This window comes from Chroicocephalus ridibundus, chromosome 7, assembly GCF_963924245.1.
Source record: "Chroicocephalus ridibundus chromosome 7, bChrRid1.1, whole genome shotgun sequence".
NCBI classification, from domain to species: domain Eukaryota; kingdom Metazoa; phylum Chordata; class Aves; order Charadriiformes; family Laridae; genus Chroicocephalus; species Chroicocephalus ridibundus.
In genome coordinates this window covers 2,630,418-2,652,972 of record NC_086290.1, presented here as the reverse complement: position 1 = coordinate 2,652,972, position 22,555 = coordinate 2,630,418, and the positions used below count along the sequence as shown (strand labels likewise).

Here is a 22,555-nt window from a genome sequence, read left to right as displayed (position 1 = left end):
CAAAGCTCCACCTGTCCGACTTCGATGTTCAAAGACTGATTTTCACTCTCTGACCCTGTGCATACAGGCACAACCTCAACTTGTGTGAGAGCCTGGCAGGCACGCTACTAGCCTCTGGTCTGTAAGTGCCATACTTATTCATATATATTATATGCCATATATATATATATGTCTCTTCAGAAAAATGAGTTCAGGGCATTCATATGGAGAAGGAGGAGTCGGTCACGGCCCGTTGCTGAACATGCACAGTCTGTAGTGAAAGTCTATGGTCCACACCGTAGTGCCTAATAAATAGTTCTCCAAACAGGACAACCATCTACGTATTATTAACGTCTAGATGTGGCACTTCAGGGCATGCTCTAGTGGCAGAGATAGTAGGTTGTTTGGTTGGACTCGATGATCTTAAGGGTCCTTTCCAACCATGAAGATTCTGTGATTCTTGAGGTTTTAGTTTAAAAAAGAAAACTGGCAAAGCAATAGGAGGTGTGTGGCTCTCGCGTCTTTAACGAGAAGAGCTGGAAGAGCAGTGGCTTTGCAGGCTGCAAAGATCAAACCCCACGTGCCAGTGGGCCAGCCCCACATTTCGCCCTGTTTCCGTGGAATATTTGGGTCATTAAATGGGACATTTTCCCTTGGAAAGGGACAAGATGCTGGGAGAGAGGCACGCCTGCACAAGCAGTACTCCCGTGAGCTGTTTTAGGAACCCCTTGGTCACGTTTTGTGTTGGTGGTGGGGATCAGAGGAGCAGCAGGAGGAGAAGGGGCAGGAATGGGGGGGTCCCATCACCCGCACCCTGCCGGCACACGCAGGAGGATATCGCCTTGTCGGGAAATCCCCGAGCTGAGAGTCAGGCATTGCTCTGGACGACTTTCATAAACAATAGGATGGAGCTAAATACCTGGATTTCCTTTGATTCCTACTCTGATTCCTGTCTGTAAGAATTACTAATGGTATTTTCTGTGCTTTTGTCTCTAAATTCTGAACTTTTCTGATCTCTCGCTCCCCTCTCCCAGACTCCAAAGTACCAAGTCAGCAATGATCCTGCCCTCGCCCCTCGCACACGAATTTCCTTTTCCGTGCCTCTACACAAACATACGTTGCTTCTGCACCTCTGGGTATTATTTATCTTATTATTTTTATATATTTTCAATATATATAATATTTTATAATTAATTAGTTAACATTTTATATATAATATTATTACCTTATTATTTATCACCAACCTCTATTTTTCAATATTCTTGAAACTTCATGCACTTCTGGATTTAAACCATATTTATCACACAACACTCCCCCCCTCCGAGAGGGCGCAAAGATCACTGGATAAAATAAAAAGAGAAATCTATCTAACTCCTGCTCGTAAACAAAGCAGTCCTGAAAATAAATATGTTTATCATGAGCTTGTCAGCTCCACATCAGTGTTTAAGTTCTGTTCAAATCAGTAAATTACTTGGGTCAAGATTTTCAACTTTGGGTTTTCCTGAGCACAGAGACCGCGATGTGTCTCAGCTGCGGGCTCCGGGTGGTCTCTGCAGCAAAGTCAGCCCTCGGGAAACCCCAGCCGGTACAAAACCACCCACGGATTTTAGCAACACTTGATCTCGCTGAATGTTTTGAGGCTTTTTTCCTCCTGTCACCACATCAACTTCTCAGCAAAGACCGTGTCAGACGTCACGCTTGGGTCTCCTCAGAGGGAGAGGAGGAGCTTTGCAGCCGCCTGCAAACCAAGCAGAACTTCACGCGACCACGCTGGGCTGCCCTCCTCCTGAGCCCCATCCTCCCCTCAAGCACAAGCCCAAAGCCCCTCCAAAACCTGTACAACATTTATAGGGTCTTCCCTGTCTCGAGACCCCAGCACTCATACAGCAATTTGAATTATTGTCACAATATTCAGAACTGAAAGGCCGAGAGCATCTCCCAGCCACAACTTACCCACGCCGAGGCGACACCACATCTACCAAACCCTCTCAGAAGGGGCAGTGCAGCAGCTGAGCAAGAGAGGTCCCACCGCAGGGCTGGGCTGCAGGAGGACGGGCAGGACCAGGGGGACCAGCTGCAGGGCGTTGAGCCCCCATTACCCACCTGTGGAAAAAACCTGCCTCCCTGTAACCAGTGGGTGAGGGAGGGGCAGCTGTTTAACAAGAAAATTGGGGCTTTTTGGTGTCTTGCAGCAAATCCAGCTTTGCTGTGCTGCTGCTAGAATTTATTTAAAGAGTTTCTTTGTATTTGAGTGTAATGGTTGGGATGTGATCATGAGTAAACGATTTGGTCTCGGTCACCTGGTTAAGGCGCATGTTGGTGTACGTACCCCAGGGTTAAACCCTGCGTATTAACAGGGCACAGAAAACCCTCACACGGCAAAAATAAACCTTCCATCTCTAAAATGAGCCTAAGCACTACATATCACCAACGCTGCGCGTATCCCCCGGCAAAGAGCTGCTCCTGACAAAGAGGGCTGTCAGATGCCATTATTCCCCTGGAAACAAAGGGAATTATAACAGAGCAGGATCCTATGAAAAAGCCAACACATAACTTATTCTTGCAGCTGATCCAAGATATTGTCGTCATCAAGCAGCTGCTGCGAGCCTCGGGTGCGCGTGTGCATATGGGCATGTAGCTCCTGGACGACTTCCAGATTTATGGAAAAGGTCCCCTAGGCAAGTGCCAGCCTGCACGGAAACGTAAGGGCACAAAAGGCTCCAAGCGACCTGCTCGGAACAGCAAGCAGAAAGCACGCGCGCATGGCAACCTTTAACCTTCCTTGATACGAATGAGCTGGACCTTTATTTGGTGGAAATTAAAGCGGGTCCGCTGGCTTCCATGAAATAATTTCAAGCAGCTGACCAACTGCCCCCCAAAGTGTTTTATTTTTTTAAAAAAAAAAAAGGCCAGGTCATATCAGAGGCAGCACTCAGTGCTCAGGTGTAGCTGAGGTCTTGATGGCTGAAGTTCTTTGACCAATGGTTTTAATAGCAGGGTCAAAACTTCAGTACTTTGCCACTTCTAATTGCAATTAAAACTAGTTAGCCCTGCCGAAGTTATGCTTGAAGAGGAAAAGCAATGATTTGAAATAAACTGCAGGAATATTAATACCTTCTCTGCAATTAGTTTTCTCAGCTGGAAATTCTGACCGACCTTAATGCTCGCTCCTGACATAGCAATTGTACAGAGGATGCTTTTCTGGCCACGCCATCACGGTCCCTTTCACAGCACACCTAGCCTTCAGTAGTACCTCGCCATCCAATGCTTTTTTCAAGCTAAGAAAAAAAATAAAAATAAAAATGCATACAATTAGAGCGATAACATACAAAGAAGTATTGATACTAAAAGGCCAAACGATACAGCCAGCGTGCGAGTATGCACTACCGGGGGTTTGGGGTTTTTTTCCCCCCAGTAGCACACACAAGCCACTCCCGCAGCGGCAGAACTGATTTCCTTAGGAAATAATTTACCGCTACATGATTTTGCATTACATCCTGAGTGTTAATAACTAATCAAAGCTCTGTGATAACAGGAGGATACCTTGGCTTCAACCCAAAGAGTACTGGTAGCGTTTGTGCTCTGGATCTGCTCAGCAAGACTCTGCCAAGAGCCATGAAAGCGACGGAGACGCAAGCTACCAACACACAACTTTTCAAACTTCGGGGTATCTCTATGGATTTCCTAGTGGGTGCTGACAAACCAGCCTAAAATTCTGTGGTTTAAAAGGAAAACTTAAAGCAGGGTGTTTTCCTGACCATGACTTTTGTGTGCATAGTAAAGTAAAAAAATAAATATTGATGCATATGTGGTAAAAACAGCTATTCAGAGAGAACATCGGTAATTATGTATGGATTTTGGCTTTGTGTAAGAAAAACTCGGGGGGGGGGGGGAAATCCAGAAATGTTTGCAAATTTTGCGTGAAATTGTCCTATTTTGCTGGAAGAATGACTATGCAAAAAATATCCGTACACGGAATGCTTCATTTTTGGATCAAGCGAGGTATTTCAGCCCTCGATTATCCACTCGCCAGTTAATTCACGTAGACACGGCTCATTCTCCTCCATCAGCCAGCCCTCCACATCTCTGCTGCGATGCTAACACGGCATCGCTGTCATCGCTATCAAATACAAGGGTTGTTATCAGTGTCCACTAAGCATTAGCTCAAGAGCAAGGGAAGGAATTAATTTAACATACACGGCTACCTGGGCAGCTTTTAAGTGGCAACGCCGTGGTTTAAGAAGTCACCCCGTTTCTAAAGTACGTGATTTCAGAAATATATACGCTGTGTTATCTCATAACGCAACATAATAACTGCCTTATCTATATCTATCAGACATTTTAGACCATGCAGCCGTGAAAATCAATTTCAGGCGTGTTTTGAATCAGCAGCTTTCACGTTTCAGTCCGGCAGGCAAACCGCAGGGAGAGATGCTCTACTGCTAAGGGTGCAGCGCAGGGGAAAAAAAAAGAGCAGAGAAATTGTGCTCTGATGTCTTGGATGACACAAATTGTATTGCCACTCTGTACTTATTTCAAATTATTTGAGCAACACCATCAACACAGGCTCTGTACACCGAGTTCTTCCAAATTCACGTGGTTTTCCACTCTGTATCTCGATTTCTGCCATTAGTTTAGGCTGACCGGGCAGAAGCTTTGGGAGTAAGACAAGCTGCCAGCCCAAGCTTTGTGTATGGTACCGTGACAGAGTAGCTTACGTCCTGCGGCCTCACCTTCCTGCCTCAGCTGCCCCGAGCTGTCTAGAGTTACAGCCCTGCTTTCCTGCGGGTTTATGAACCAGAGCATCTCTCGTTGAATGACACCGCAATTAGCAAGAAAGGGCGAGGAGCCTGCAGCCAAGCTGGCAGTCAGAGACGAGGGGCCTCTGCCCCAAGAGATCCCTTCGACCCTCTGGGTTAGTCTGAGAGCTTTTTTGCCAGTCAGGTGGCTGCTGGCGGAAGGAGAATAGAGTTCTTCACTGTTTACACTCTTATAAACGAGAGGCTGCTCAATTCCCGGGATTATTTTTCCTGTTCTCTCTAAAGGCATGCACAGGGAACATTAGTCTGAATGACAACTTTGAGGATGCCGAGTAAAAAAGAAGCGACTTTCAGTAAAAAAGAGGCTTTACAAAGACCGGGCCCATGAGGCAAGTCATACAATTGTTTTGCTATTATATTTCAGCTCTACACCACTAGCAGTATTTTTACTCCCTCCACATGACAGATTGTATAGTGTTCATTTTTAACTCAGTGTCGACCAACACCCCCAGCTCCTTTTCCGCCGGGCAGCCCTCCAGCCACTCTGCCCCAAGCCTGTAGCGTTCATGGGGTTGTTGTAACCCAGGTGCAGGACCCAGAACTTGGTCTTCTTGAACCTCATACCCTCGGCCTCAGCCCGTGGATCCAGCCTGTCCGGATCCCTCTGTAGATCCATCCTACCCTCAAGCACATCAACACTCCCACCCAACGTGGTGTCACCTGCAAATTTACCAAGGGTGCACTCGATCCCCTCACCCAGATCATCGATAAAGATATTAAACAGAACCGGCGCCAATACTGAGCCCAGGGGAACATCACTTGTGACTGATATAAAGCCAAGTTCTAAAACCTCTACTGTTAAATGAGGATGTGTCCTAAACGAATCAATGAATTCACTGAACTGAACCAAAGTGGATGAGGATTTGGAAGATTCCTCCGTACACAATCCTCAATCTGTTAAAACACCGTACTTCTGTCCTTTCAACCACGAAATCTACACAACTCCTACACTTAGCTCTTACTGTAGCACAGCTTGAATATGAACATTCATGGCACTGAAACCCACGTAAGCTTTGCACTTACTGCAAGCAGAAACTGCCCCTTTCCCTCAACACCTCATCCTGTGAATTTATCCCTACCAAACTTTTAAGCCTGGTTTCAAATTTATTTTTGTAACTTAAAATCCTGCCACCCCTGCCGTCCTTAGCAGTGACACCACCAGCTATTTAGGAGACTATAGTGGTGTAGAACTTCACCAGGATAACAGATCACGTAAGAGTAGTACGAAGATATTTTAGGAGAGAGAAAAAGACAACTCTGTAATTTTTTTCCTTTACTAGGAATTCTGTGGAAAGACCTCATAACTTAGGGCACCTATTCACCCGTAACATTTTTTTTAGCCTTTTGACTACTACAAACAACATCTAGACTTGCATAATTTTGAGCCTATTCTCCATGTATACTAACGTGCTTGCAAATGCAACTACACAAAGATAGCACTGCTCTTGTGATGCTCACCACCACCACTTCACATAAGTTTTTGTGGAATTTCTTGCAAAACCAATAAATTGTGTTATATTTGGTAGTAACTAACTTTAGAAATAGCCTCTCCACATTAAGAAAAATAGTACTTCCCACAGAACAGTAATCTTGTTCAAGGAAAGATATGTGATCTCACATATAACAGCTCTTCTCACATGTTTGTTTCTTTACTCTAGAAAGGAATTAACTGTGTAACACTGAAAGTTGTTTTGTTTTTTATTATCAGAAGTACAGTTAATCACACTGCATTCAAGAACTTTTATTTCATAGTAGCAAGTTCATTAAGGCACAGTATAGCTCTTCTGCTGTGAGGGAAATTGAACTGGAATCAAAAATGTATGAGAAAATCTTACTTAGAAAAATACCGAGAAATTATACTTCCCCTCAAATTCTGTTATGGAACATTAGTATTAGCAGAGTCAAGGCAAAACTCACCGTTATCTTCAGTGAGATTTTTGCCTTGGGTTGAAGCCATTTGAAAAGCCACTGTAAAAGCCCTTTCCAGGCCGAAACTGTAATGGATACGAACTCAAACACTAGCATCCCAAGCTTGAATTGCATAGCTGTCTGACAGCCCCCACCCCTTATAAAAAAGAGAAAGGCAAGAACAGCACAGTCACCTAAAGAAAAGATAGCATCAAGAGTCTTCAATGTAGTTAAAATATATGTGAACCATTCACAGAATTTATTTTTCTAATACTTATCCAACAAAGTTCTCCACAACAGTGGAGAATAGTCCAGGGAGACACTAAGCCTCTTTTATCAAATGAGCTAATTTGTGTTCTGCAAAATAATTGTATTTTGCAAACAGACAAGACACAGTGCAGCTTCTCAAGCTTTTTTAATCCTCTTGATCGGGGGCGGGGGGGGGAAATCAATGAAAGACTTTGAAGTAATACAGCTTTCTTGGACAGTAGAGAGGAGGTCAAGGACCTGGGCTCTGGAAATACAGCACAAATTCCACAACAAAGCGATAAACAAATCCTGCCTCAACAGCCATACACTTCAACCTTGGAATGTGCGCAGCCTAGAGCCAACAGTGATGACGATGGTAGGGGAGTAAGATAATCTCTGAATTGCTGCTGGCTTAGTAATTTCTGTCTACTTAAGAGTAGACAGCACTCACTTCTTCAGCAGAAAGTCCTCCTCACTTCCACCTCCGTGATCCAGCAGAGTTATGGGCTTGCAGCAATCCTTAACAAGGACAGGTACAGGCACTTGGTAAAGGATCTGGTTCTAAACCCATTGAAGCCGATAAAAAGACTTTGGTGATAACTGGCTTAGACCCTGAGTAGGGAACAGAGTAGTATACAAACGTAGAACAAGTTTCAAATCCACATTGGTTAGTTCACATTGGCAAAAGACACAATGATTAAAACCCCTACCTATCTGACAGGAAGACAGATCATTATCTTGTATAGCCATTTTCCAGACAAAAGTTGCACTAAATTTTGACGGAATCAAGACTGAAGGATTCCCATTGTTACAGGAACTGGCAGAGCTACAGCAGTGGTGTATTAACAAACAGCCCCGATAACTGACTGCGATGAGATTAAAATCTAGTTCGTTACTTGGTCTCTGCAGCGAGGCTGCCAACAGAGCTCCACAGTTTCAGGTGCACTGAATTTTCTTCACTGTTCTTCCACCAGTAACTTCAACTGACCCGATTGTTTTTACGATACCTGAAGAGACTGACTAGTTTACTGAAACCTTCCTGTTGAAATATTTTTATAATTGATCATAATTGCAATAATTGATCATAATTGCTCTTTGCACAGGCATTTCAAAATTCCACAGAGACAAGTCTAAATTGCACCCAAGTACAGGAAAACAATGATGATATCCAAGCATTGTCCTATTATCTTTTTTTTTTTCCACAATGTATTTAATGACCTAAGAAAGTTACAAAAGCAACTGTAAATTACATTTACGTATATAAACTAATTAAATATATTTAGCTAACACTGAGAAAATAAAATCCCAAGCAATATAAAGGCAAAAAACATTATGAGATGACTGATTCTAGAATAATTTAAGACTTTTTACTGAGTCTGTGGATGTAGCAATCAAGTGAGCACTCCCCTATTGAAGTATCACTTGTAGGTAGAGCACCCCCGAAAGCTTATCTCATTGTTCTCATTTTAGAACAGCAAACAAGCGATTAGTCTGGCATTAACTTCTGCAGTTTTTATGAAGTTCCATATTCTGGGAGAACAATTTTTTTCTGGGAATTCCAGTTTGGATTTTTTTTGCCACATTTCAAGTAGCACAATTCCTAGAAACTTCAGTGGCATCAGGATTTTTAATACCAAGAGCATAGACTTGTTAGACACTGAAAGACAAAATGGTTAAGAAGCGTGGCTTGTAAGATAATATTAAAAAAGGATATGCAGATAGCTATGTACATGTATGTTTAAACTCATTCAAGACGAAGGAAACTCACAGCTTAAAACTCATGTGGCACATTAAGGTATCATCTGTTTGAATGTTGTCAATTAATATTCTAAGTCACGTGTGGTGAACACATATTCACAAAGACTAAAATAAATAACAACTACTTTATTACCTAAGAATACTTTAAAGTGTGGCATTTCCTGACAATGCTTAGAGAGAATCATCAAGTAAAAGAATGCAAAGGTCGTAAGAACTTGTGAAACCCTGATGACTGCTAGTTTCCACTTAGTTTTCTCATGATAGGGCTGTCAGGTTCAGCATTAGTGAAAATACTTCCTACAACCACATGAGTACCCCAGATGTTATGACGAATAACTTTGCAGCAGCCAAGATCATCAACGGAAAATCCCAAGTGGCGGTAGCGTTCATCTGTTTCAAAGAGAGTGTTGTTTGTGTAAGGTCCAAAAAACTAGGTGGGGGGAAAAAAAAAAAAAGAGAATTTTTCACGTGAACATTTCCAAGAGCATTTTAAGTGTCAGAACTACCCTTTTTTAAAACCAAACCTAAGCCCAGAAGTACTAGTTATATCTGTTGAAGGCAATTTTAGGTACAGTTTTACTCATGAAATTTACACAGAAAACTAAGCAGAGCACTTCTGGTTATACTGGTACCCCATATTTTAAGATTTCCCTTCCCCACTGACAGAGTGCTGAAGGTGTATCAGTGTGTTTCAATGTTTGATCAATCATACCTATAAAAAACCCCAAGTGCTTTGGAAAGGCTCCGTTACTTCTACAGGCAGTAAGGATAGAATCCTTCTGTGAAATAGCAAAAATAAGACATGTACCTTTTCAATACGGCCCCTATAAAGAAAGATGCTCTGAAGAGCAAAAAATGTGTGCAAATTGGAAACAGGCATTTCAGTTGCTTTACCTCCAGAGGAAGCTTCTGACCAAAAGCCTACTCCTGATGAACAGGTTATCATTAAGGCTGTTGCTACTGAATTGGAGCCCAAAGACAGAACCCTACCTTCATCAATCCGTAACTATTCCTTAAACGCATGGAATTTCTGGGAAGCTTTTAAGCACTACACACACCTTCAACTGCCTGTTCACCTTATAAACATACTCTGTTAAATGTAGCTGCCTCTGCTGACACAATAAATCCCTGACTTTCACAGTGTTTTTAAATAAAAACCCACTAAACTGAGCTTTGCCATGATTACGTTCAACTATGATATGGTTTTAACAGTTCTCAGACAAAAATACATATATGTTCATGCTTTGATAGAAGCTTTCTCAATTCTCTCCTGCAAGTTTTAAGACTCCTCCAAAGAGCTGGTATCATCTGATAATGAATGCCAATGCTGTTTAACAGGAACAAGCTATTCATTTTTTCTGCATAACAAAGATATCATTAACGAGTGCAAAGAGACCTTTTCAAACTCTGTGTAACTGTATAAATAGGTGTCAGGACTACCAGGTTACCTTGGGAGGGCATGACCAGCCTTGTTGTCCACTGAAAAAAAGCTCTGGGGCACAAAACTTCTACAGTTATCCAAAATTCAGCTTCATCACTGAACAATGTTCTCCAAAATACCAACTGCAATGACAGCTGACACAGTATGGGAACTGGCTCAGGGTTACTATCCCATCTTAATTTATGAAAGGAATTATCCTATGGTAACAGCTTTTGGGCAATACGAAAAAGCTGGATTTAACCCCTAAAGAAGAACACAAATAGCACTGCTAGTTAGAACACAGCAGTGTCCGTTGCATATTCCACACAGCACATAACTTACTGCCAGTCCTGAGGATGGATCAATGAAGTCAGCCCAATAGCCTTCGGAACAAATCGCATAGCAAATTTCCTTGGCACCATTAATGAACTTAACAGAAAATAAAGGGAAAGAAGGATATCAAATGGGATTTTTGTTACATACACATCAGAACACACATAAAATATTCCAAAATGAACAAGCACAGGTTTTTTTCGGCCTCTACTAATAAATGAGAAATTCAGCATACTTGCAATAAAATATTAATAATATTAAGAGGATTAGAATTAATGGCATACATTAGGCTACTTCAATCATATGAGATTTAAAAGTGTTCCTTGTGCCAGTCAGTAATGGATTAACAGCTCGTACAAGGAACAATGTAATTGCTTTGATTATTCATGCAGATTGCAATCATACCTGTTATCCTCTTTAAGAAGTCAACCATTACTGCAGGTATTTCTGTGTTATTTCCACGAGTTTACAGATCTCACCTAAACTCCACAAATTTGACACTAAATGTAGCATGAAATATGTATTTTTATAAATATATGAAAAACATAGTTTTGCTGTAAGGTCTTATCTCAGCCAACAGGACAGTATTATGTAGTTCTTCCTACACTACAAAGGGTTTTAAAGAACATTTCAGTTCCGCATCATGACAGCAAACAGTTCCATAAGCACTTGACATTTACATCAACCTACACCAATTCTCTTGTTGTAATTAACTGGTGGTCAGGATGAAGGACGATTTCAAACTCTCACACTATTTAACAAAGTTGTAGGTCACATTTCAATTACACCACTCGACGTTCCTGAAAATAGTATTTTCCATTAAGTAACATGCCAAGAAGTTTCCTGTTCTGTAATGTGTCAAAAACCTCCCTTCTCTGAAGAGACAGTTTAAAGAATCTACTTCTTTTTTTTTTTTTTCAGCAAACTTTTCACATCAGCTAATTTAATAAGCTATGTTGGGGTTTTCTTCATTATTATTTTTGTCTTTTAAAATCTTTGGTGTTGACTTGCAGTTATGTGTTTGTCAGATATAGAAGAAAATTCAACCAGGTAGATTTAAAGCTGTGCTCCTGTATTCTGACATCACAACACAGGGCACAAAATAATTACACGACCTACAGATTACACAGCACATTTTTTCCACAGATAAATCGGCAAGAACAGGAGACCTCAGTTATGTACTTTTAATCACCTAGACCAGCAGTTTTGAACCCATGTTATGAGGGACAGCAGGGCCCCGTAGAAAACTTCCGAAGAAACCTCCAAAGGTGAGCGAAAAAAAAACCCACAAAAGTCGAGGTACGTGAGAGATCTAAAACCATCCATGAACTCTGAGAAAAACATGTCCAAGTGCAAAAATCTGAACAGCTGAATACACTGGTCTAGAATAAAGCACAAATAGAATTCACATAGCTTCCTCAAAATGTGAAAGAAATTCCCTAGTCTCGTACAAAAATATTTTTAACTTCAGAATAAGTTAATACTTCAGTGCCCTTAGGAGCTCAAGGTTTCAAGTTTATAGAAGTGTTATTAGAATTACTCACCTTCAGTTCCCTAGTGGTTCAAATTATGGGGAGTTTATCCTTTACAGTAATCTGTTCTGTATTTTGATATGCGATGGCTCTGATGATTAACTGTGCTTCAATTGTAAATTAAGTCACCAATGTAACTAAGCCATCTGAAGATGGGATTTTAGGCATTACATTTCTGATACAGTACATCTTTTGATCCAGTGTTGTAACAACCCCTCAGCAACCACTCAGAGTGAGGCTAATAAACACTTGAAATTCACTACTGTAAACAGATTTGGCTGTGAGTAACCCTCATTACTTTAGCACAAGCCTCTCACATTAAATTAGTATTTTTAAGGTTACTTCTAACCATCTATGAAGCAAACAAACAGACCATTTTCTTGTGAATTTGCTGTTAGTAACCTTTAGGCCAGGAGGTTACATCCAACATCCTAACACCCCTACAATGACTATATTAGACTTGACAGGGAGGTGCACAAGGAAGAAAGATGCCAATTAACATATAATTAGACCAGATTACAAGGCCAAAGACCAACAGACCAGAAATAATTCAAAGAGAAGAACACACTAAAATGAAGGGAATTTTAATTTGTGTGTAATCTTTATGTTGATCCTTCAGACTGCCTTTTTTTTTTTTTGTGGTAACCCTTACACTGCTTTACACAGGCCACACTTGCAGTTTACAGTATTGACAAGGACATTACCAGATTATTTTCAAATTAATATGACCCTCGCTATACAGATGGAAGTCCTGCAGGGTGCTTTTTATAAGTTTTAGAAAGATTTTAACAAATAATACGTAGAAACGTTGTATTTTGAGGTGCTAAGAAAAGAATGCTAGCGATGGGGAACACCGACACCTGCTGGAGTACATGCACAAAAAAAAAAACCAATCTGAAGATTGTGAAATAAAGTGATTGTCAGAGAGACCTCTAGTGGCAACAGAACAATAAGACAAAGTTCATGAGGATGGTTAAGATACAATAAATGTAACTGATACCCAAGTTAAAAGCATTAACCACACCCGTTATCAGAATGGAAAATTCAGAGCCACCACTTCTTAAAAGGACACTCATGGACAGACTCTGTACTGGAATCTTAGTTACACCATAGAAAAACAGAGAGAGAAGCGAAATTCTACAAAATGCATTGTACTAAAGCTGAAATAAGGCGAGAAAATAGTTGCTGCCCTTTACCTGCAACAGGACAACAATCAAGTGTTTTTAACAATTTACTGTAGTATTTTACAACATTTTAGCGTACTTTTGACTCACCCCACTCTAAAGAATTTAATAGTTCTATGAGACACGTGTAGAGTAGTCAAAAAAGCTACAAAGCTGGAAGTGTTATCTCCATTTTACCAGTAAAAGAACACAGGATTAGCTCAAAAATGCTCTAAAAAATAATACGATATATCATTACCAGAGCTACAAATGGATGAAAATACACGCATAGTTCACTGAAGATTCATCTGAAAACAAAAATAGCTGGTGCTACTGCCAGCTACTTACATTTTCTAACAGCATTTCTCTTTCATCCTCCACTTCTTGACTCCATACAGTCATATCATTTTTAGTCTTCTGGGTGACAGTTAATATCGTTAAACGGTTGGCATTCACTTCTGGAAACATTGACTCAAAGTCTAAAAAGAAAAAAAAAAGCAAAACTGGGATGTTATGGCTTGCTCTTACATTTTACTTACGATTTTTCAGTTTTCGACAAACTATTGACCCTACTTCAGAGCCTTCCTTTCATTTAAATCCAAGATATATGTTTGTTTTTTCATGTCAGATGCAGCAAACAGCATGCTGGTTTGAAACGCTGGCCTTGCTTTTGTGGAAACTAATGCACCTTGGTAAGGTCCTGTTAAAAACAACCTAGGCAATGGAATTTGCTGTTTCAAGACCTCTTGTTTAATTGCAAGATGATAAAAGCTCCGCTACTCTGCACATTTCAGAACCTGCAAACAAGTGCACTTCTTTGCAAAGACAATACACAAAATATAGTAATAGTTTAATATTTTGAATTGAACACCACACAGTTCTCGACACACATAAGGTGTGAAAACCCTTATTTTCTGGCTAAGCCACGTTACGTGATACACACTGACTTTTTTACATTAAATGCCTCAAAGTCTAGAATGCAGAAATGCCTCAGATCTTCCTCCTAGAACATGACAGCAGACTCGGTATGAGAAGTGTACTGCAGGCATGAGTTGTGACAGTTCTTCCCCTGGGAAGGAGAAGGCCCAAGCCATCGTGACTCTCTCTCTACGTCATCTATTGGGCTACAAACAAGAATGCATGTGAAGCACCAAAGTCACAATTAGGCTTCGTGGACCCTTATTTTCAGTGTAGAAGGAAAAAGCACTTTCCAAAACTAAAGGTCCAAAGGTTCAATCTGTCTTACTCTCAGCAGTCTGTTCTCTTCAGCATCTAGACTAAGATTTCATCCAGACTCCAGTCTCTTCTTTCTTTCAGTATATGACTTTAAAATTGGAATAAAACTTTCCAATTTTAATTCCAATCATTTCCTTCTTGAACAAATTAAAGAAAGATACAAAAGCAATGCTTTCAGTACTTTCATAATTCCAGTTTGCTATTTTACTGGGAAGCAGTAGCAAAAGATTTGATTTTGTCACAAACTGGTTTTTGGATAGTGACTGAGCTCCAGAATCTACCTGACACTGAAGAAGCAGGCGGCAGTTACTCCCCACCCCAGCTGATCTCCAATTTAAATGGCACTGACAAAGTATTGTCAACAGCAAAGTTTCAGTTTTCATTTTATAGCATGTATTTTTCTTTTGTAAAATATTAACTCTGGATTACCCTTTTCTATTACACATTCTGTGGCATCGGTTACATCAGAGCGTCTACTTACATATTTTCACATTTTTAAAGGTTATAATTTCTTAGCTATCAAAAGAAGTGAAAAAATACCTTTTCGTAGCAGTTCAGGACAAGCTTGTACTGCACATTCTACCTTTGCATTTTCAAAGTAAGTTTCAGCACTATTGATTTGCTGTTTCTGCGGAACATCAGCACCCTGAGGAAAAAATGAAAATTGTTAACATATAACAGGAAGAACTTTGTACACCAGACTATGTTTTTGTGACGAAATGTCCACCGATACGCCCAAGCAGTTTCAGAGAAATATCATTTACAGTAAGACTTAAAATTTGTTTTTCAAATAGTAGAAACAGAACAGATTAGGTACAACCTATTGCTTAAACCTATACAGAAATGTTAAGCTTTATGTACTACTGTAACCATATTACCTCAAAGCCTTAACCAATACAAAAAAATCTTGAAAAAATGGCCTCAAGTATTCAATACAATAGCAATTGACAGATTTCAGACATAAGCACATGACCCAAGCCAGAATAAAACTTTACTTTAAAGTTACACAACAGTTCTAGAGCTCTGAACTACCAGTATTTTCAGCTTTAGCTGTTGTAGCTCGAGAAGCGGAAGTTTCCCAGTAATACTATTTCTATTCTTTACAGCTTTTTAGTTCTACAGTTTCTAAAAAAATCCAAACCAAACAACAAACCAACAACAAACCAACCCCCCAGATTCTTGTGGTTATGTTATAAACGGGGCACCTGTAAGTTAGATATATAGCATTTAAGCTTAAAAAGCCCTTAAGAAGGTAGTAACAACAACTGCCTCCTTTGGGATACCAGTTATTATGTAATAGGTGTAGCATGCCTTAATACAGTTTTTCTAGCTCTAACTATGCCATAATTTACAAGGAATTTCAGTAAGTTTCTCTAAGACTGAAATGTACTACTTAACATCATAATTAGGTCCTACCTAACACCTGTCTTTATGCAAAAGTTCTCCCTAGAGAAAACTATTACAATAAAAACAGCGTGGGTAATATTTTTGTTCTAGAAGTTAGCATTCAAGAATAGCAAAAAAACCCCAACCAACCCATCAAAAAAATAAACACGAAAACAGACTAACAATAGACATTAACTGCAGTTTCAATACATATGTTTCTATATGTATCTCACATTATGACTGCAGTAATTTGGACAGATCAGTTGGTACTTTAAGCCTGACAAACCATGCAGTTATGGTGGTAAACCCCTTCTCTTCCTAAGATGCTTCTATTACTAAGAACAGAGGTTCATTGTGATTTTTTGCATACTACTCCCATTCTATCCAGCTAAACACCACTTCATAGCGCGTACACTTAGTAGGCATGCTATCATCAAGAGACTATGACCATTTTCCAAAGATCAGTACCGCTTTCTCATATTGATAGGCTGCTAGGCCCATTTACTCTGCTCCGATTAAACTAATGCATCAATCTCAAGTACAAAGAGGGCAGAGAAGTTTGCCATTCCTCTGACTGGTTTGAGGACTGGAGCCTGAGCTCCAGCAGCACCGAGTTTTTCCCCTGCTTACTGCAGCAACCTATGGCAGGTTTCTGTATTCAGCTGATCCCATCATTCAAAATTTGGTCCTCTCCTAAGATGAGTAGTTTAGCATTTTTATTAGCTAAATGTCGTTCATGGATTCCTAAACACCACCAGTATGAAGCAGCACTGACTCTTGTTGACTGCTTTCTGAATACCAGTTGCAAAAACTGCCTCTGCTCTTTCCAGTTTCTCCCTTCCATTTCAGACAACAACAGCTGCCCCAGGCATTTTATTGTACAAGGAATCTTGATGGAAAGTGAACATGCATTCAGTGCACCTGGTTTGCACGAAACAAACAGAAGACTAGAATTTTCTGTTGGGCTTTTAACAGAAAGTATGATCCACACAAGCTGAAAACAGAACATGGGGAGCTCACCAGAAGCTTACGTTTTCTGAACACTTTAGAATACAATGCCACATTTACAAAAAAACGCTATACAGCATTTTTACAATGGAGATTTGCTAGCTGACTTCCGATGTCTGAGCATGTCACAAACTCAGAGAGCCTGGAAAGCTGAGTCAGCAGCTAGTAGCACTAAACTTCTGTCGAAATGCTGCAATCACACTAGTAATTATCAAGCTGCTTGTTAATAACGCATCTGACTCGTTGCAAGCTCTGCCATTGCCAAAATGCAGTCTCATTGTGAGGCTTGAGGTATGTTGATCTGCTTCTCCTGTATGAATTCAATGGCTGTCAGAACTAAGCAGGCAGATCCAAACACTGTCCAAACTATGTAACTCCAGATCCATTAAATGAAATACTGAAGAAACCACCAATTCCATTTGATAAAAGGCAAGGAAAGACTCAGTAAACAGCAAGTCTTGAAACTGAAGTTTTCTTTGCCCATATCAATATAATTAAGTCACTAATAAAATGCTATTTCACTAAACAATGCTTAGTCAAAAAAACCACACCCCGAAATATTTCCTTCTCCTAAAAGAAAAAACTTCAGGTAGGTTCTATGTAATATCTCGCTCTCCCCAATTGAAGTTCATCTTTCAAAACCATCTAGAAAATCAACAATATCTTTCTTCAAGAGGAAGACAGATTAGTTATGTTTCTCTTAGACAGGAAATACCAGTTTCACAGATGAAGCCTGTTCTTACCTGAAATTCGTTTATGTATTGTGCCATGACAAATTCATGCCTTTCACTTGCTGAAGGCTCTGCTAATATATCAGGCAGACTTTTTGAAACTTGGCTTTTCTTCTGAGAAGCAGTGCCATTTAGGTGACAGTCAAAACCAATATTACCAGGCAACTGGAATCTCTGGTCCTGAGGGCCAAATGGACCCATTACTTCATCTGGCCATACGGTTCTCGGACCTGCAAAAGTCAAGGCCTTGCTTTAGTCATCACATCTAAAAAGAAAGAAAAAAAAAAAACAAAAAGAAGAAAACCCCTCTCCCATACAAATATCTGTATTTGATCACAATCACATATAACTAGAGTAACCACAACGCACAAGTAAAAGTAAGGGCCCTGACATAAAAAGCACACTTGAGAATTCCCAAATTTATATGGGGTGCAAAGTTTCGATAGCACACGAATGCAAAGAAAAAGAAATTGCTTTTTTTTCTTACATAAATCAGGAGGTGTAGCAGCAACATGAGGCTCATCTGAGCCAGAGGACCCTGCTGTAGAAAAAGCCTTGGGATTTGCAACTCTTTTGACTAAGGAATAAAACCCTGGTAGGTAGGTGACCAATCTTGCTCTGGTACAGAGCACCTGAGAAGACAAAAATCAAAATAAGTGTTACATACTGCTAGCAAAAATACTAGTTTAAGTACAGTTTTGTGGATCACAAGAGAAATCCTCATGCGATAATTAGTTTACAGTTTTAATTATGATGAACTGTGTTTCTGTAAAATCAAGCTTTAAGAGTATTTTATTACTTTTCTATTCTACTAGTACTAGTATTCTAAGCAAAGAAAAAGCCTCAAAAACTCTTATTGAAAGGCCTTCTCATGTGAGGAAAGAACTCTTAAAAAGTTTGAATAGCACCACTGAAATCCCACAACCTAAACTACGTTATAGATGGGGATTGTTTCCATGATTATTTCCATTCATGTCATTGTTTCCATGATTGTCACACTTCAATCATGGGATTGATTATCAGAAATACCTAGAAATATTGTTAATTAAGTAAATGCTGATATCCCAGACATTTGTCTTGAAGGCTAGCCCAAATGTTAGCCAGCCTATATTCCTACTTCATAAAATACTGGAGAGAGACACAAGATAATATAACTATAGATACATCTTGTAGCTGTCATCTAGAAGCACACATACATATGCGCTTACACACACTTCTCTGCCAGCAAATTACACATACCAACAGCTCTGAACTATACAGGGAGATAAGCATATCAAAACAGGTAGGTATGGTAATTACGGGTTCTTTCTTTTGTTATCAAAATCCATAAACATTTAACACGTGCAAAACTTTAGTGCAGCCAGTGTCATTCAGATTCACAAACTGGGTACAGTCACTTATTTATAAACAAGCATTGTTGCAAACAGGTCAGTACCGCAGGCAAAATGCCAGCAAGCCATAAAACCTTTATGAATTCCACGGTCTTGGAGTACACCAGAAAATCTGCTTCCCACCACAGAGTTTTCCTGTCAACCTAACTTGCAACTGCTGAAGATGATTCTATCGGAAGCTGATTCAGCCACACAGCAAACAGAAAATGATGCAACGCAACGCTATCTCCCTGAGTGTGCAAATGGTCTCAACAACAGGGCTCTAAAGATCTAGTAGTTCCTCACAATGAAGATTAACTCTGAGGCCAAAAGATATTATCTTATGTAGTAATAAGAGCGACTATTACTGATTTCTTTTGTTGTGTTGTTTTTGCCAGGTGATGTGATTAAACTGAAACATCTGATCTATTTTTTTATACTTTAAAAATAGATTGACAACTCTCATGATGCATTTACACAGACATAACAGAAAAATAACTCATACACTCAAAACAGAGAGTTGGAAATGTAATTTAAAAAAAAATAATATTAAAGACTACTTAACTCTAGCACAAAGCTACTAATACTCTTGAATACAGTTGCACAAAAGTGTGCATTAAGGAAAATACAAATCCCACCTGCCATAGCACGTGTGCTTTCATAAAACTTTATTTTCCAGGTGAGGGAAAGAAATTCTTTTGAGAAACTGACATAAAGGCATTTTCCTTAAGTGCTGTATTCTTGATTCTGTAAAAGTTTATGCATGTGTTTGCCACTAAACATGTATGCAACAAGGTTACTTCAGAAAAAGTGAGATAATGCTACTACTGTTTGTATGTTTAAGATAAAGGCTATTCAGTGTATCAGGACCTAAGCCGGTATGCACCAGTTTTTTTACATACCCCCTCTGCGTAAACATATAATGTCTAATAAGTTCTATCAACATTATGAAGACTCAAATACATAAAGGCATGTTTGATTTTATGACTTAAATTGAGAAATCATGATTAAGACTTTAAGCTGTCTAGTTCTAAACCACCGCTAGATTTAAAAGGTTCCTGTAACAACAGCAAAAGCCTGAGGATTCCACCTGAATGCTTTTTTCTTCTATTATGTAAAAGCGCTACTAAAATTTGTTTTTGCATAATGACAACGTTATAGATAAAGCAGATGTAAACAATTATAGTTGACACATAATTACAAGAAAAGAGCATTTTTCCTTATAATCAGGATCACTTAACGTGGAGATGTTAGCGTTAATTACAGACGTGTTGACTGCACTCACTTACGCAAATATTTACAAATCTAGCATTACCCGAGCGGAAAAAACACCGTCGAAATCAATACATTATTCATGCCACCGTGGCAACACTAGATCCATAAAGGGTGTTTTATTCTTCGGTCTGAAAGCTGCCTGGTGAATCCGAGCACTTCATCTTAACTCACATCAAAAAATAAACAAAACCAAACGGATCCGACTTAATCCTCGGTTACTCACATTGGCCATTGCAGACTGCGGGCTGCCTCTCGCCGACAGGCCTCTGGAAGAAAAGCGAACGCACTGGCCTCCGAGACACCGGCCGGACCGGGGCTTCCCCCTCACCTCCCGCCCCGCAGCGGCCTCGCCTCCTCCCCGCCCCTCACGGCCGCCCCCCGCTTCCCCGACAACGGCCCCGCAAACCACCGCCGCGCTGCCCGCTCGTTACAGGCCCGGCCGCCCGCGGCCGAAGCTGCCGACGACGGAAGGAGAGAAAGAAACACCGAGGGCAGCAAGACCACCACCCCGCCGGCACCTCTCACCTCTTCCTGCAAAATGGCGACGGCCGCCGTCCCCTCCCCGGCACGGCGCACCCGCGCGACGGGCGCGCGCCCCGCCCGTCGCCAAGCCAAGCGAGACGATCCACCGACACCTCGATTAGCGTGCCGAGGGAGCGGGCAGAGCGAGAGGCGGGGCGAGTCGCTCGGCGGTCGATTGGTTGGGGCGGCGGGGAGGCCCGGAGGGGTGAGGCCGGGCGCGGTGGGCGGTGTGTGGCGGCGGGGCCGGCGGCGGCCTCTCACAGCGGGCGGAGGGAGGCCGGGCCGCCGCGGCCGGAGCGGGTGTTTCTCCTTGTCTCGGCGTGGGGGCTTCTCGGGGTCGCGGTGTCGGCACCGGCTCGTCCTTCGCCGGCGGTGCAGTACCCGTCGGGTGCGCCAGGAGTCAGTCATGTAATGTCCGCCGGGCTGCCGGTACACCGCTCCCCCCACCGCCCTTGGCCGGGGCTTTCTGGGGATGGGGAGTGCAACGGAGTCGAAAATGAATAAAAAAGAGGGTGTTTTTATTGAAGAAAATACAGGGAGAGCTTCCCAGCCAGCGAAAGGCCGCTAGGCCCTGGGTTTCCTCAAATTTGAATATAAATGCCACTTTTGCTAACAAAACTGTTCCTCTAAGGGCAATATGTAGTTTCTTCAAATAACTGTTTTACAAAGTAAAATACAGAATAAAACCTCTTTTCAGTGGACCAAAGGCTTTTCTTTTGTTCTCCCACTTTGTTGTGGAAAGGCTTCGTTTTTCCACCTTTTCTCCTTGGGCCTATTTATTGGAATCTGGGGGGAGGTTTGATTACAAAGCTGGCTTTTATTTAAAATAAACTTCTCTGCTATGAGCCAAATTGAGGTAATTCCATAGGCAGCGCTCTTAAATATCTGTTAATTTCTGCTACGCAAAGTTAACTAACTGCAGAATTTATTAATGCAAGCGTGTATTTACCGTTGAAAGCGTTCTCCTTTGTGTGGCGAGGGAGCAGCTCGGCGGCAGGAGTCGGCTGGGAGCCCCGCGCAGAAGGACTCTCCCGTCCAAAGGACTCTCTGCTCCACAGCAAAGAGAAGGGGTCGTGGTTTTACTCCACTATACTCATCGTCTGCGGTTGAAGGTGCTCCAAGCTGCGTTTGGGGGCAAGGCTTTGTTGCTCCGAGGAAAACGGGCAGTATAAAGGTAGTTTGTGTTTGGTCTTGGGCCCTACTGACTCTATGGGTTCTGCTGAATAGATGGATCGCTACCCGCGGAATGCCTATTGAATATCTACACAAAGTCAGTGAGGCTCAGCTGGGGCACCGATTCCAAAGCCACGTCCCTGTGCATGTGTTAAGAGTTCCTGCACGTGCTCCCTCTTCATTTGCAGAATTGTACCGGTTTTCCAGGACATAACCGGGTTCAAATTGCCATCGTCTCTTTCTTAATGTCACCTGGAGCACGACACTTTTATCCCCCTGTGGCCTGAAGTGGACTTGTGAAAAGGATCATCTTAGCTCCTTTTTTATCTTTGTATTTGCCTTTTTCCTCATCCACTTCAAACACTGTAGCCATTGTGCGGTATCAACCAAATCTATAACTTCTTAAATGCTGTGTCTTTCCAGATTTTCTAGCATGGCTATCTCTATCCGTTTGCTAATTCTGAGTCCGGAATGGCCTTGCACAGGCACTGTGCTGAGGAACCTCGTAATCTTTGTCTTCGGTCTTTCTTGTTTGCTTAGCGCAGGCGATCGCTGTCTGTATCTTGCCTTCTCATAAATCCTGCCATCAATGGAAAGGGGAAGGGAGAAAGCTTTGTAGCTAGCTTAAGACTCGGTGTTGTTTCCAGGTAGCTTTTTTAGTCCTTTTTTCAATATTGTGATTTAATTTAGAT

General features: G+C 41.2%; 1 protein-coding gene across 3 annotated transcripts; it reads right to left on the bottom strand.

Annotated features, from left to right (window-relative positions):
* Positions 1-6,519: 6,519 nt before the first annotated feature.
* On the bottom strand, positions 6,520-21,293 carry MMADHC (metabolism of cobalamin associated D). Of its 3 annotated transcripts, XM_063341495.1 has the most exons (8): positions 20,694-20,795; positions 20,392-20,434; positions 18,011-18,155; positions 17,536-17,753; positions 14,939-15,044; positions 13,511-13,641; positions 10,477-10,563; positions 6,520-9,144 (listed from the first exon to the last, which is right to left on the bottom strand). In XM_063341495.1, exons 2-8 carry the CDS (start codon positions 20,398-20,400, stop codon positions 8,950-8,952), a joined length of 891 nt encoding a protein of 296 aa, XP_063197565.1. In that variant the 5' UTR covers positions 20,401-20,434; positions 20,694-20,795; the 3' UTR covers positions 6,520-8,949. The 3 variants fall into 3 exon arrangements, with proteins under 3 accessions (XP_063197565.1, XP_063197562.1, XP_063197564.1); XM_063341492.1 differs by lacking the exon at positions 20,392-20,434 and having other exon boundaries at positions 20,694-21,255; XM_063341494.1 differs by lacking the exons at positions 6,520-9,144; positions 10,477-10,563; positions 20,392-20,434 and adding an exon at positions 10,583-10,946 and having other exon boundaries at positions 20,694-21,293.
* Positions 21,294-22,555: the final 1,262 nt, after the last annotated feature.

Excerpts from the sequence above, each read along its gene's own strand:
- MMADHC (XM_063341492.1), bottom strand. The coding sequence starts at position 21,098 with ATGACTGACTCCTGGCGCACCCGACGGGTACTGCACCGCCGGCGAAGG. Across the intron at positions 15,045-17,535 it reads AATACATAAACGAATTTCAG|GGTGCTGATGTTCCGCAGAA; the intron begins GTAAGAACAGGC and ends TTTTTTCCTCAG. Across the intron at positions 10,564-13,510 it reads GAGAAATGCTGTTAGAAAAT|TTCATTAATGGTGCCAAGGA; the intron begins GTAAGTAGCTGG and ends TTTTCTGTTAAG.